The sequence below is a fragment of the Eurosta solidaginis genome, chromosome 2, assembly GCF_040869045.1.
Source record: "Eurosta solidaginis isolate ZX-2024a chromosome 2, ASM4086904v1, whole genome shotgun sequence".
In the NCBI taxonomy this organism is placed as follows: Eukaryota; Metazoa; Arthropoda; class Insecta; order Diptera; family Tephritidae; genus Eurosta; species Eurosta solidaginis.
The window spans coordinates 308,353,844-308,369,016 of record NC_090320.1 but is presented as its reverse complement, the minus strand read 5'-3'; the positions used below and the strand labels follow the sequence as shown (position 1 = coordinate 308,369,016).

Genomic DNA, 15,173 nt, shown 5'->3' with positions numbered 1-15,173 from the left:
TCAATTTCACCTAACTCTTTTCTAAATCGTTGCCATTCCAGCTGCAATGGGTCGGGGATGGGATCATCCCAGTCTAAACCTACTAGCCACAGCTTTTGACACATAGCTTTTCCAGTTACAGTTATGGGGGCTAATAAGCCTGGAGGGTCATACATTTTTCCGATGTCTGATAGTTGCTGACGTTTGGTGATTTGTGTCGGTGAAGAAGTCAAGCTAACTTTGTATGTTAAGGAGTCTGAATCACACAGCCAATAAATACCAAGAGCTTTCGTCTCGCGGTCTAGATTTAGGTTACAGCAAATGGTTTTCTGCTGGTCATCTATGCTTAAACGCTGCATGAAGTCTGCGGAATTTGAGCTCCATTTACGAAGAACGAACCCACCTCTTACGAGTAACTTTCGGAGTTGGTATTGCACTTCCAATGCCGCTTCAACGGTGTCAGCTCCATGCAAGCAGTCGTCGACATAAAACGACTCTCGTAAAACCTTTGACGCCTCCGGATAATCTTTCTCTTCATCGTCAGCTCACTTTAATTGCAAGGTATGGTGAGCAATTCAACCCGTATGTGACGGTTAGCAACCGATATGCTGCTGCCCCACCCTCGTCATTTCTCCAGATAATGCGCTGCATGTCAGCGTCTTCTCGACTTACCAGAATCTGGCGATAACACTTTTCTATATCTGCCATGAAAGCAATGCGATGTAGTCGCCATTGCATAATTATTTGGCTTAAGTCGCTTTGTAACTTCGGCCCGACATGGAGGCAGTAATTTAAAGAGATGTGCCCTCCCGGTTTACGGGACGCGTTAAACACGGCACGCAATTTAGTTGTAGAACTTGATTCCTTGTACACGCCATGATGCGGTATATAGCAAACAGCTTTTGGTTCGTCGTTTTCAACTACTTTTTCCATATGCCCTAAAGATAGGTACTCTGTCATGAAGGCCGTGTACAGCTGATTCATTTCAGGGTTATTTCTAAGTCTACCTTGCAGAGAATGGAAGAGATTGATAGCGTCAGATTTCGATCTTGATAATTGTGTAAGGTCACAGTCTTCTTTGAACGGATAACGAATTTGATACCGCCCTAAACTGGTTCTCTGAACTGTGGAATTGAAAAATTCTTCGCAGAATAGTTCGTCTTGTGTCATCGTGGACATAGGTTGAATATCATCGCATTCATGGAACTTCCACATCTGCTGGACTAAACTGCTTAAGTCATCCGCAATTGTTGTAGTACACAGCGTTGTACATAGCTGAGGAGATGCAGAGCTGGGTATACGCCCATAAACAACCCAACCAAGGTGTGTATTTTGTGCTATAGACGCACCACAGGCGGTGTGCTTGACATCACCTTTTAATAATAGACAATAGAGGTCTGCGCCAATGATGACGTCAATCGAGCCTGGCTCGAAGAAACAGGGATCTGCGAGTGTAAGGCCTAAAAAGTCCGTGTATGGCTTTGGATTGACTCTCTTTAATGGTAAAAGATTTCCCAACCTTGGCAAAATGAGCACAGAGCAAGTGACCCTAAACGATGGTTCTGTAGGTGATGTTAAAACGAATGAGGTTATACCTTTTGATTCGCCAACGCTACGACCGCCGACGCCTGTTATGGGAATTTGCATCCGATTCCTACGAAGTCGTAATTGTTGAACGGCATACTCGCTTATAAAGGATGCTTGCGAGCCGTTGTCGAGTAATGCCCGCAGTTTTATGTAATGCCCCGTCAATGACTGAGCTTTGATATACGCCGTAGCTAGCAAAACAGCTGGAACACTGGTTTTAGCATGGCTAGGAGTTTGGTTATCGCAGTGGTGTGAACACATGTGAAGTGCAGCGACGCTACTACGTGGTGACGACAGGCTGTCGTGAAGAAGAGTGTGGTGCTTCAGAGAGCACCTAAGACAAGTATATGATGATTGACATTCATCCGCGGAGTGATTTGCTTTAAGGCAGTTTTTACATAGTTTGAACTTTAAGACCAGTTCCAGCTTCAATGCTGGTTGTTTCTTCTTAAACTCAGCGCAGTACATTAACGCATGCTTACCTGCACAACATACGCAACGTCCGATATTGGTTTGATGAGTACGAACTGTACCAAGAGCTATTGGCTTACTACTGAATGATGCTTCTTTCGATTTGGTCTTATGAGCCGAAGAAACTGCTTCTAGTCCCTGAATACGTTTTTCGAGAAATTGTACCAGTGTTTTATATTCGGGTATAACATTCGCGCATTCCAATGACATTTCCCATTCCTTAACTGTTGCCGGATCTAACTTCTCAGTTACAAGTAGGACAAGCCAATCATCCCAATTCTCTGTAGGTCGTCCAAGCTGTTGTAGTGCGCGAACTGATTCGGTGACAGTATCCAATAGTTTTCGCATGGCAACGTATGACTCATTGCTGATTGTTGGAAGTTTGGTGATATTTCGAAGATACGACTTAACGAGGCGACGCTTGTTATCATAACGTTGTTGAAGCATATCCCAGGCTATTGTAAAATTCTTCTCCTGTACAGTGACACTGCGAATAGCGGCTTCGGCCTCACCAAGTAGACTGCCTTTCAAGTAATGCATACGTTGTACATCCGATAAATTTGATTCGCTTATAACGCATGTTGTGAACATGTCCTTGAAACTTAACCATTTGTCAAAGGAGCCATCGAATTTGGGCAGCACAATCTTCGGCAGTTTGGACGTAGATGTGTTGCTCGACCCGCCACATGTAGTATTAAGCATGGCTGATCGAGAATCTTCACGATGATTGCTGTCGAGTTCATCGATTTCGTCGTGTATTTCGCCTAGTGCTTCGCAATATGCCGACTCTATAGTTGCTAGCCGAGTTTCGCTTAAAATCGTCTTAATTTTTTCTTCTTCCCCATCGGGAATGTCCGCTGAACCCAATTCATCGCGAGCGTCATTATAGCGCTTCCAATAATCCGATAATAGATTGCGCCTTGCCACCAGGTAACCCTTCGTCCTCTTTTATTTCGAGACCTTTTTGTTGTTTGCAGCAAAGTTAAGAATTAACCTGGATAGGCCTTCATCCTTTTTAATAGACATATCTAAATGATTGCGATAATTTGTAGTGGACTTAATTGTTTTACGAGCGTAGCTAACAATTAAACAATTGGCGAGAGACGGGTCCCCGCAAGGGATGCCAAAATGTTAATGTTTATTAGAAAAGCGGTATAAGATTTATTTCTGTATCAAGCGAATTTTTTCAGATAACTGTTGTCTCTCAAGTCAGTCTATTGTAAAAATTCGCTTGATACAGAAATAAATCTTATACCGCTTTTCTAATAAACATTAACATTTTGGCATCCCTTGCGGGGACCCGTCTCTCGCAAATTGTTTAATTGTTAGCTACGCTCGTAAAACAATTAAGTCCACTACAAATTATCGCAATCATTTAGATATGTCTATTAAAAAGGAGGAAGGCCTATCCAGGTTAATTCTTAACTTTGCTGCAAACAACAAAAAGGTCTCGAAACAAAAGAGGACGAAGGGTTACCTGGTGGCAAGGCGCAATCTATTATCGGATTATTGGAAGCGCTATAATGACGCTCGCGATGAATTGGGTTCAGCGGACATTCCCGATGGGGAAGAAGAAAAAATTAAGACGATTTTAAGCGAAACTCGGCTAGCAACTATAGAGTCGGCATATTGCGAAGCACTAGGCGAAATACACGACGAAATCGATGAACTCGACAGCAATCATCGTGAAGATTCTCGATCAGCCATGCTTAATACTACATGTGGCGGGTCGAGCAACACATCTACGTCCAAACTGCCGAAGATTGTGCTGCCCAAATTCGATGGCTCCTTTGACAAATGGTTAAGTTTCAAGGACATGTTCACAACATGCGTTATAAGCGAATCAAATTTATCGGATGTACAACGTATGCATTACTTGAAAGGCAGTCTACTTGGTGAGGCCGAAGCCGCTATTCGCAGTGTCACTGTACAGGAGAAGAATTTTACAATAGCCTGGGATATGCTTCAACAACGTTATGATAACAAGCGTCGCCTCGTTAAGTCGTATCTTCGAAATATCACCAAACTTCCAACAATCAGCAATGAGTCATACGTTGCCATGCGAAAACTATTGGATACTGTCACCGAATCAGTTCGCGCACTACAACAGCTTGGACGACCTACAGAGCATTGGGATGATTGGCTTGTCCTACTTGTAACTGAGAAGTTAGATCCGGAAACAGATAAGGAATGGGAAATGTCATTTGAATCGGCGAATGTTATACCCGAATATAAAACACTGGTACAATTTCTCGAAAAACGTATTCAGGGACTAGAAGCAGTTTCTTCGGCTCATAAGACCAAATCGAAAGAAGCATCATTCAGTAGTAAGCCAATAGCTCTTGGTACAGTTCGTACTCATCAAACCAATATCGGACGTTGCGTATGTTGTGCAGGTAAGCATGCGTTAATGTACTGCGCTGAGTTTAAGAAGAAACAACCAGCATTGAAGCTGGAACTGGTCTTAAAGTTCAAACTATGTAAAAACTGCCTTAAAGCAAATCACTCCGCGGATGAATGTCAATCATCATATACTTGTCTTAGGTGCTCTCTGAAGCACCACACTCTTCTTCACGACAGCCTGTCGTCACCACGTAGTAGCGTCGCTGCACTTCACATGTGTTCAGACCACTGCGATAACCAAACTCCTAGCCATGCTAAAACCAGTGTTCCAGCTGTTTTGCTAGCTACGGCGTATATCAACGCTCAGTCATTGACGGGGCATTACATAAAACTGCGGGCATTACTCGACAACGGCTCGCAAGCATCCTTTATAAGCGAGTATGCCGTTCAACAATTACGACTTCGTAGGAATCGGATGCAAATTCCCATAACAGGCGTCGGCGGTCGTAGCGTTGGCGAATCAAAAGGTATAACCTCATTCGTTTTAACATCACCTACAGAACCATCGTTTAGGGTCACTTGCTCTGCGCTCATTTTGCCAAGGTTGGGAAATCTTTTACCATTAAAGAGAGTCAATCCAAAACCATACACGGACTTTTTAGGCCTTACACTCGCAGATCCCTGTTTCTTCGAGCCAGGCTCGATTGACGTCATCATTGGCGCAGACCTCTATGGTCTATTATTAAAAGGTGATGTCAAGCACACCGCCTGTGGTGCGTCTATAGCACAAAATACACACCTTGGTTGGGTTGTTTATGGGCGTATACCCAGCTCTGCATCTCCTCAGCTATGTACAACGCTGTGTACTACAACAATTGCGGATGACTTAAGCAGTTTAGTCCAGCAGATGTGGAAGTTCCATGAATGCGATGATATTCAACCTATGTCCACGATGACACAAGACGAACTATTCTGCGAAGAATTTTTCAATTCCACAGTTCAGAGAACCAGTTTAGGGCGGTATCAAATTCGTTATCCGTTCAAAGAAGACTGTGACCTTACACAATTATCAAGATCGAAATCTGACGCTATCAATCTCTTCCATTCTCTGCAAGGTAGACTTAGAAATAACCCTGAAATGAATCAGCTGTACACGGCCTTCATGACAGAGTACCTATCTTTAGGGCATATGGAAAAAGTAGTTGAAAACGACGAACCAAAAGCTGTTTGCTATATACCGCATCATGGCGTGTACAAGGAATCAAGTTCTACAACTAAATTGCGTGCCGTGTTTAACGCGTCCCGTAAACCGGGAGGGCACATCTCTTTAAATTACTGCCTCCATGTCGGGCCGAAGTTACAAAGCGACTTAAGCCAAATAATTATGCAATGGCGACTACATCGCATTGCTTTCATGGCAGATATAGAAAAGTGTTATCGCCAGATTCTGGTAAGTCGAGAAGACGCTGACATGCAGCGCATTATCTGGAGAAATGACGAGGGTGGGGCAGCAGCATATCGGATGCTAACCGTCACATACGGGTTGAATTGCAATTAAAGTACTGCGAACATTAGCTGACGATGAAGAGAAAGATTATCCGGAGGCGTCAAAGGTTTTACGAGAGTCGTTTTATGTCGACGACTGCTTGCATGGAGCTGACACCGTTGAAGCGGCATTGGAAGTGCAATACCAACTCCGAAAGTTACTCGAAAGAGGTGGGTTCGTTCTTCGTAAATGGAGCTCAAATTCCGCAGACTTCATGCAGCGTTTAAGCATAGATGACCAGCAGAAAACCATTTGCTGTAACCTAAATCTAGACCGCGAGACGAAAGCTCTTGGTATTTATTGGCTGTGTGATTCAGACTCCTTAACATACAAAGTTAGCTTGACTTCTTCACCGACACAAATCACCAAACGTCAGCAACTATCAGACATCGGAAAAATGTATGACCCTCCAGGCTTATTAGCCCCCATAACTGTAACTGGAAAAGCTATGTGTCAAAAGCTGTGGCTAGTAGGTTTAGACTGGGATGATCCCATCCCCGACCCATTGCAGCTGGAATGGCAACGATTTAGAAAAGAGTTAGGTGAAATTGAACGTCTAAGGATTCCCAGGTGGCTTGGTGTAGAACCCAAGTCTGGAGGTTTTCAACTGCACGTATTTTCCGACGCGTGTAACATTGCATATGCTGCGATAGCATACCTCAGAATTAACACATCGCATAGCAACGTTCAAGTTTCGATTTTAGCAGCAAAGACAAAGGTCGCTCCACTAAAGAAAATTACCATTCCTTGTTTGGAATTAAACGGTGCTCTCTTGGCAGCCAAGCTTGCAAGCAAACTTTCTGAAACGCTTCAGCTACCGTCTCTTGAAAAGTATTGTTGGTCTGATTCAAAAACGGTACTCATTTGGATCCGATCAAATCCTGGAAAATATAAACAATATGTCAGTAACCGAATAAGCAAAATTCAAGCCTACACATCGATTGACTCTTGGAAGTACGTTCCAACAGCAAGCAATCCTGCAGACGTAGCATCGCGTGGTTGCATGCCGTCACAATTAATGGAGCTCTCTACTTGGTGGGATGGACCGAAATGGCTTCAGTTGCCACCTCACCAATGGCCCAAACAAACTCACCATGAACCAGCTAAGAGTGATGGAATTGTTTCGTCGTTGGTCACAACGCCATTAAGCGACTCTGCCTCGTTTTTAACGGCACTAATCTCCAAGTATTCAAATCTTAACAAATTGCTAGCAGTCACCGCCTTTGTTCGACGATTCATCGCAGTCTTAAAGAAGAAACCACACGAAGCTACTTCATGGTGCTCTGCCGAAGAGCGGGCAGAAACGTTGAAATTCTGGTTAAGGCACGTTCAAAGTATACATTTTAATAACGAATTGTCTTGTTTTCGCATGAACCGACCGATCAATACAAAAAGCAAGCTTCTTAAGTTCAATCCAATTCTTGATAAAGATGGTATCATTCGGTTAAATGGGCGATTACAAAACGCGCGATTTCTCTCAGAAGAAGAACGTTCTCCAGTCATTTTACCGCATGATGGAATACTGAGCAATCTGTTAATTGCACATGCACATGAAACTACCTTACACGGAGGTACACAGGCAACTCTTACTTTTTTAAGACAGCGCTATTGGATTATCAAAGCACGACCAGCCGTCAAATAGTACATTCATAGATGTATAAAATGCGTCAGGCAAAACCCAACAACACTCACGCAACTTATGGGAAACCTCCCCTCACATCGCTGCAATCCAGCTAAAGTATTTGATTATTGCGGTATCGACTATGGTGGACCGTATTATATTCGCACTACAAAGGGTAGAGGCCATCACAGCTACAAAGGGTATATCGCACTGTTTGTATGTTTTGTTACTCGCGCCGTTCATTTGGAGCTTGTTAGCGATTTAAGCACCGATGCCTTTTTAGCTGCTCTACGACGGTTTATCTCGCAGAGAGGGTCTGTTTCTCACATATTCAGCGACTGCGCAACTACATTTGTTGGTGCGAATGCAGAACTTAAGGCTGACCTTGCGGCCTGTAAAGAACAATTTGAAGCTGCAGCTCGGTTTTTGGCAGTCAAAGGCATTTCGTGGCACTTTATACCACCAGCCTCCCCGAATTTCGGCGGTCTATGGGATGCTGGAATCAAAGGAGCAAAGCATCATTTAAAACGCGTCATAGGCCGAACAACACTAACTTTCGAAGAGTTCTTTACTGTACTCAAACAAGTAGAGGCAGCGCTAAACTCAAGGCCATTATGTGCTGTGACGGATGATCCCAGTGATTTAACAGCACTTACTCCCGGCCACTTTTTGGTGGGCGGTCCGTTGGTCGCTATCCCTGAGCCCAACCTCCTTGAACTAAGCACAAATAGGCTGAAACGATGGAAATTGTTACAGCAGATTCAACAAGATGTCTGGAAACGCTGGAGCCGTGAGTATCTTCCGGCGTTGCAAGTCAGATACAAATGGAAGCAGACGTGTCAGAACCTTAAGATCGGCGATTTAGTGTTGCTTCGAGATGAACGCTCTCCTCCGTTGCAATGGCCCCTTGGTCGAGTTGTAGAGATACACCCAGGTAGCGATAGTAATGTGAGGGTGGCAACTATACGCACTGCCACGTCAACATTTAAGCGCGCCATCTCTAAGCTAGTCCCCTTACCGACCGACCCTGATATTGATTCGCATCGTGGGCGGTTGTCACTGGAAAATTTCGTCGCACTGGATGGACGAGGTGGGCGGAATGTTAAAGATCAATACAATCAGGCAGCACAGCAACCCTAATAAAAACGCATGAATATATGCTGAGAGTGCACCTTTCATCGGTAGCTATGCTTTGTGCATCTTACTTCAGATAACTGTTGTCTCTCAAGTCAGTCTATTGTAAAAATTCGCTTGATACAGAAATAAATCTTATACCGCTTTTCTAATAAACATTAACATTTTGGCATCCCTTGCGGGGACCCGTCTCTCGCCAATTGTTTAATTGTTAGCTACGCTCGTAAAACAATTAAGTCCACTACAAATTATCGCAATCATTTAGATATGTCTATTAAAAAGGAGGAAGGCCTATCCAGGTTAATTCTTAACTTTGCTGCAAACAACAAAAAGGTCTCGAAACAAAAGAGGACGAAGGGTTACCTGGTGGCAAGGCGCAATCTATTATCGGATTATTGGAAGCGCTATAATGACGCTCGCGATGAATTGGGTTCAGCGGACATTCCCGATGGGGAAGAAGAAAAAATTAAGACGATTTTAAGCGAAACTCGGCTAGCAACTATAGAGTCGGCATATCAGCGACAGCAGGCGAAAAACATGTTTTTTATTTTTTCAGATAACTGTTGTCTCTCAAGTCAGTCTATTGTAAAAATTCGCTTGATACAGAAATAAATCTTATACCGCTTTTCTAATAAACATTAACATTTTGGCATCCCTTGCGGGTATCAAGCGAATTTTTACAATAGACTGACTTGAGAGACAACAGTTATCTGAAGAAATAAAAAACATGTTTTTCGCCTGCTGTCGCTGATGTTCCTTTTGTTACGGTTGTTGGCTTTACATATGCACATAGAGAGCGGAGATCGACCAATCAAAGGCTGCGAACACATCAATGTCTCGTTCGCATACTTCTAGGGGTTTCTATTTCTAAAATTTAGTACTCGTTTACCAGCTATAAATTTCTCAGCTATAACTACAGATGCACGATTATTATAGCTTCTCGCATAGCCCAAGCGCGTGTATATGTGAGTGATACTTCCACAGATGATTGCCTACTTTTGGGAGTATCTCAGATAAATGCGTTGCTCTCCGCTGCTTGTATGGACATATGTATAGACATAATGATTGATTTGTTGATGTGCATACAAGTCACTGCTTATTATTGGCTTAGAGATGAGAGTATCCCTTAGTGTTGCTAATATTCGTCACAATATGTTGATATAAATTGACTGCTCAATTGCTTAAACCCGTTTTTTTTTCTACTGCCCGACAGCATGCTGATTTAAATATTTAACTTGGCTTTACCTTAGTTTATATATTTAAAGCGCTGATTAGTTATGCTCTTAAACATTCATATATATGAGCGTTATTATTTTGTAGACAGTCACTTATCTATAATTTTTGTTTTATTTTCGTTAAATCCATTTAGTTTATAAATTGTTTTTTCCCTTTTTTGCATTAATGTTTATGTTCTTTTGATTTGTACATTGAATCCTGCTACAAATTTAAACCGCTACGCTTCATACGGTTTTCACGATACAATAATTGTGCTGAAAAGAAACTGACGACCACAGTGTAAACGGTATCACAGTAATCAACAGCGAATCATTTTGTAATAATAGCGATTTTATGGTCAATCATCAAATCACAGATAAAGAGAAAATTGATAGCTTTTATAATAAAGGCGTGCCACGGAAAGTGAAAGGCCTAGATCCTTCTATAATGTTCAACACCAGCAACGCTGACAGTGGCCCAAATAGCGACCGATTTGACGATCGCCCTATTAAACATCACTCATTTGTATCAGAAGTTCCGGACGTAAAGCATATGGAACGGGCTCTTTTGGGACTTCTTGATGATTTTCACTCTGGCAAACTAAAGGCATTTGGTACGTTTACAGCTTATATTGCACTGTTCAAGTAACGAATTATACCTTTTTAAACAATCATAAGTAACGAATTATGGTTTTAATTAGGTTCAGGCTGCACTATGGAACAGATGACAAAAATACGTGAACAACAGGAGAGTTTGGCAAAACTACATTTTGAGCTGGCTGCTGCCGAAGAAGATTCACTAGAAAGTGTTAACGATTTCAGCGCAGCTAAAGCTCAAGAAAATATGTTACAGCTAGTCCAACGCCTAGAACAGTTATCAATTTCAATTGAGCAGTTGCAAACAAGTCATCCAGGGCTTTAAAGAATATATTAAATGTTAGCTTAAAATAGTTGTTAAAGAACGTGTACACTTTTCTTATTTAATACACCAATATTTTGCTACTCATGATAATGGTAACGTTTTTATTTGAAAGCTAAAATACGAACAACAGGGTCCAGAACCGAAACCGGTACTAGTGGGGTTTGATATAGGCATTTAAATCCAAAACAAAAACGAGACCGAACTCGAATCAAAATCGCAACCAAACCAAAAAAAAAAAAATCGTACCAGAATGTGAAACCGCGACGAACCCGGATGGAAATGCTATCCTAAACGCAAAACGAAACCGCAGCCGAACTCGTTCTTGACGCTGAATAGTACCAAAACCTCTTAGCTGAGAAGCTTTTCATGGCGGAAATATACTCGGAGTGGCGTGCAAGCCACTTCCGAAAGGTGACCTCGCTTAGAAAACCTTTTTATAAAGTATTTCGATGTTACTTTAACCGGGACTTATTTTTAACTACGTACATACATACATATGTAGGGACTACCCAAATCGAACTCTGCAGCAATATGTGGCAACATCATAGAACAGCTGAGTTTTAGCAACTACAGCCAACGTCTAGTAATACTTTGAATTTCAACGCATATATAATTTGGGACTTTCCCTTTTAAGATACGACATTGTTCTTTTTAGTTGTTCTAATGAAGTTATTTTTGCAGATTTTAAAGGAAGCATTTTGCTTATTACTAAACAAAAATAAGGACCATTTCCGCATACGCGTTCGTATTTTAAAATTATGCGCCACGCTCAGATTCCTTGCTGATGGCAGCTATCAAATATGCTGTGGAAATGATTTTGGTGTTGGACTGGTTTTAGATATTATTGGGGAGCATATTTGTGCGAAGTGGATTAAAACCCAAACAGCAAAAATTTTATTTTACTCTAAAACAGGATTCCCAGGAGTAGTGATTAGTATCAATGGGACTCAACTAGAGTTGAGTTGTAAACGGTAATAGGGGCATTAGTTATCATTCAAAATGATTACTGCTTTAATAGAGCTGCTGAAAAAGTGAGTAAATGGCTTCAACTTTATTATTATTGCACTCTTATTTTCTACTATCTTCTGACGCAGTTTTTCAAACGTAAAATACAAAGATTTTTCTGCAAAGAATCTGCAGTAAAAAACGTAAAAGTGCTTACAATCATGGTTTCGTAGTCAACGGCAGTTAACTTTGTATAAATTTAAATCTGTGTGCCAATCGGCAACTTCCCACGCAAGTTCTGTGAAACAATTTTTAAAAATATTTTCGATTTGGTTTTCGAACAATTTTCGCTACATCCGATTTTAAACAGGCGTTACTTGAAATCGAAAGCTAAGTCAATCGGAAGGCCAGACGCAACGGCATAGAAGCCTTCCCTGCAAAAATTGTTGGATTACTTGTTCCATTTGCTTCATGTTGGAGTAATCTAACAATACTCCTTTGCAATGCGTTTGCGGACCACCATCAGCCGATCATTGCTCGTTTTTTAACGACCGTGATCAGGACACGATGACGATCAAACAGAGTTACCAAAAGTAAAATATTATAATAATAATAGGGCTGTATATTTCATACACGTTCGTGTTTGCCATTCTCATTGTTTCTTAATTCGTAAACAAGGACTGCAGTTATTCGATGTGATTTTTCGAGAAAATGTATTATTTTTGTGAAAGTTTACACTTAATCTGTGGTATTGTGGTGGTCAAAAAGGTTTTATGCAAAAATACTTTGGCTTACAACGCGACAATTGCCATCATCCGGTGGCAAAATCCTGAGCCAAATAAATAATTTTGCATGTAAATGCAACAACAACGATTTGAGCCAGATAAATCCAGATAGAAGTCTGGTTTAATTTGTGAGCCATATAATTTGTTAATTACTTCTTTTTAGTTTGGCAACGCTGCCTTTAATATACCTACTTTTTCAAAAATAGATGTCGCTGCTTAGCCTTTCGCCGTTTGAGTCATTGTGAATGATGACAAAGTGTGATCTCTTCTGCATAAACGTCAAAATTCCAAAGTGATTGGATCCCCTGATTCGTATTTGACTATCGCTGTCTCATTCTGTATCTCTTTCTATCACCCGCTGAAGATAGGCGCCGCCATATTGAACAGCCTGTCAAAACGCTCAAAAGTAGCCATATTGAACAGCCTGTCAGGCAGTTGACAGATAAGAGATCACACTTTGTCATCATTCACAATGGTTTGAGTTAAATAAAAAACAGAGGCGGCATCTGCCTATCACATTTCACGTGTGCGAAAATTTCACGACATCTGCTTCTCAAGTCTCTCAATGATCCAGAGCACTCCCGCGAGAATTGAGCGTTACCCGGAGCTGTAAAACTCACTGGAAGGCGGCAAATGTATTTCGTAAAGCGGGAGTCATTGGTGCCGTATGTCGTATCGCTGTAGTCGTATCCCTAACGTAATCAGCTGTTTATCGTTACGTCGGTAAACCAAAAACCAATTGGTTGGCTACGATACGGTAACGACCTTAGCGGCACCAATAATCGATTGCATTGATTCCCATAAGGTTGATCGAATCAGCTGTTAAAAGGTTACCGATACGGTAACCTTATAACAGCTGATTCGATCAACCTTAAGCGCCAAATACACGACACGAACATTTCCGCAAAAATTCCCGTTATGTCATGTTTCTACGACCTTTTCTGTCGTTATGGTGGTGTTTGCCAGTTCGCGCAAATGTTCGCCAAAAATCAAAATAATTTAATCTTTGGCGAACATTTGCGCGAATTGTTCGTGCGTGTATGGCGAAATAGCTCATAATCGTAGTAATTTCTGAACGGAACAGACGTGCGCGGAAAAGTAAAATGGACAATAAAAAATTTCTGAGTGAATTTATTGAAATGTATAAATCTTTGTTGCCATCATTGTGGCAAGTAAAAAGCAAAGATTATTGTAATAGAATTAAAAAGAATAATGATTATGCGACTTTAAAGCTAAAGCAAGGCGGTGATGAGGGAGAATCGCTTCTCTCATTATTGTATCCCGTTTCGTTATGAGTGGCAAAATTTTTTGTAAAAGTTGGTCAAATGTTGCCTTGCTCATACGAACGTAATTTTTAAAATCATTTTGTGACGTGAATTCCAGTTCTTTAATAAGCTCACTTTGTCCAAGAACTGCTCGTTTTTAAAACCATTCTTTGCACCAAATTCTTTTTTTGCGATCTTCTCTCTTTTTTTTACGCTTAATTGCCACAGCGAGCAATATTGCTGCAGCACAATTGTTGTCCGTATTCATCGCTGTCTGAAAGAGAACTAATGTTCGGCCAAAAGTTCGTATGGTGTATGGCCAAAGCTGCGAACAAGATTGCGGAATGTTCGCGGAAATGTTCGTGTCGTGTATTTGGCGCTTTATGGCAACCAATGCAATCGATTATTGGTGCCGCTAAGGTCGTAATCGTATAGTAGCCAACCAATTGGGTTTTGGTTTACCGTCGTAACGATAAAGAGCTGATTACGTTAGGGATACGGATACAGCGGTACGACATACGGCACCAATGACTCCGGCTTATGTCTGCAGCTTAATGTCGAAGTACTTATGTGTATGTATTTGATGTGGAAGCTTGCATTTGAGAAATCGGTTGCTACCTCAGTCCATTTGGACAAAAAATGGCCCTTTTCAACATATGGTCCGCTGGTCTCTTTTTCTCAATTTTGGTTCTTGTTCGGCACGGATTTGGTACTTTTATTTCTTTTTCACTGAAACAAAAATTCAAAACACTGCTAATAAAATTTTCGGCAAATCTATTACCCACACATAATTTTCAATTTACTTCTGTAAACCCATTATGTACATGTAACTTAAGTTATTAGAAGTTAAGCAACCCTATTGTAAATATTGTAAAACTATCGATATGAAAATAGCGGGCAACCTTGAAAATAAATATGGTGGCCGACACTTCCGGTAAATCTAAAGACTAGAAAAGTTGTGTTTCAACTTAATCATGAAACATCGTATAAAATAATCGTATAAATAATTACACTTAAATGGAATTCTTACCACGAAAATTGCTCTGTCTATAAAATGTAGCAGAACAATGACATTTCACCCGGTAGATAATTTAGGCAAGGCATTAAAAAGGGAAGTGTTGAATGTTCGGGAAAACATATTGTCTTTAATTTTTGATGAAACAACGGACTTATCAGAAAAAATACTTGTTTTAGTGGTTAGATATTTCGATCGGTATTCAGTTATTACACAGTTGAAACTTTTAAGACGCTTGATTTTTAGTCTGAGTTCCAACTCACACTTACTGAATCTAGGCTCTGGTATGAAGTTTAAACTGTTAGGGAAAAAGTAAACATCTATAAAAATAGCATTAACACCACTG

At 41.1% G+C, this 15,173-nt stretch overlaps 1 protein-coding gene across 3 annotated transcripts in view; it reads left to right on the top strand.

Annotated features, from left to right (window-relative positions):
- Window positions 1–10,907, top strand: part of LOC137241439 (coiled-coil domain-containing protein 28B) — a 35,723-nt gene extending 24,816 nt beyond the window's left edge. The window contains exons 3-4 of one of the 3 annotated variants that reach the window (XM_067769043.1): window positions 10,432–10,509; window positions 10,597–10,907. In XM_067769043.1, the coding sequence (XP_067625144.1) occupies window positions 10,432–10,509; window positions 10,597–10,817 (299 nt within the window). In that variant the 3' untranslated portion in view covers window positions 10,818–10,907. Of the gene's footprint in view, window positions 1–10,179; window positions 10,510–10,596 lie in introns of all 3 variants that reach the window. The other 2 variants (XM_067769040.1, XM_067769039.1) reach the window with 2 other exon arrangements.
- Window positions 10,908–15,173: the final 4,266 nt, after the last annotated feature.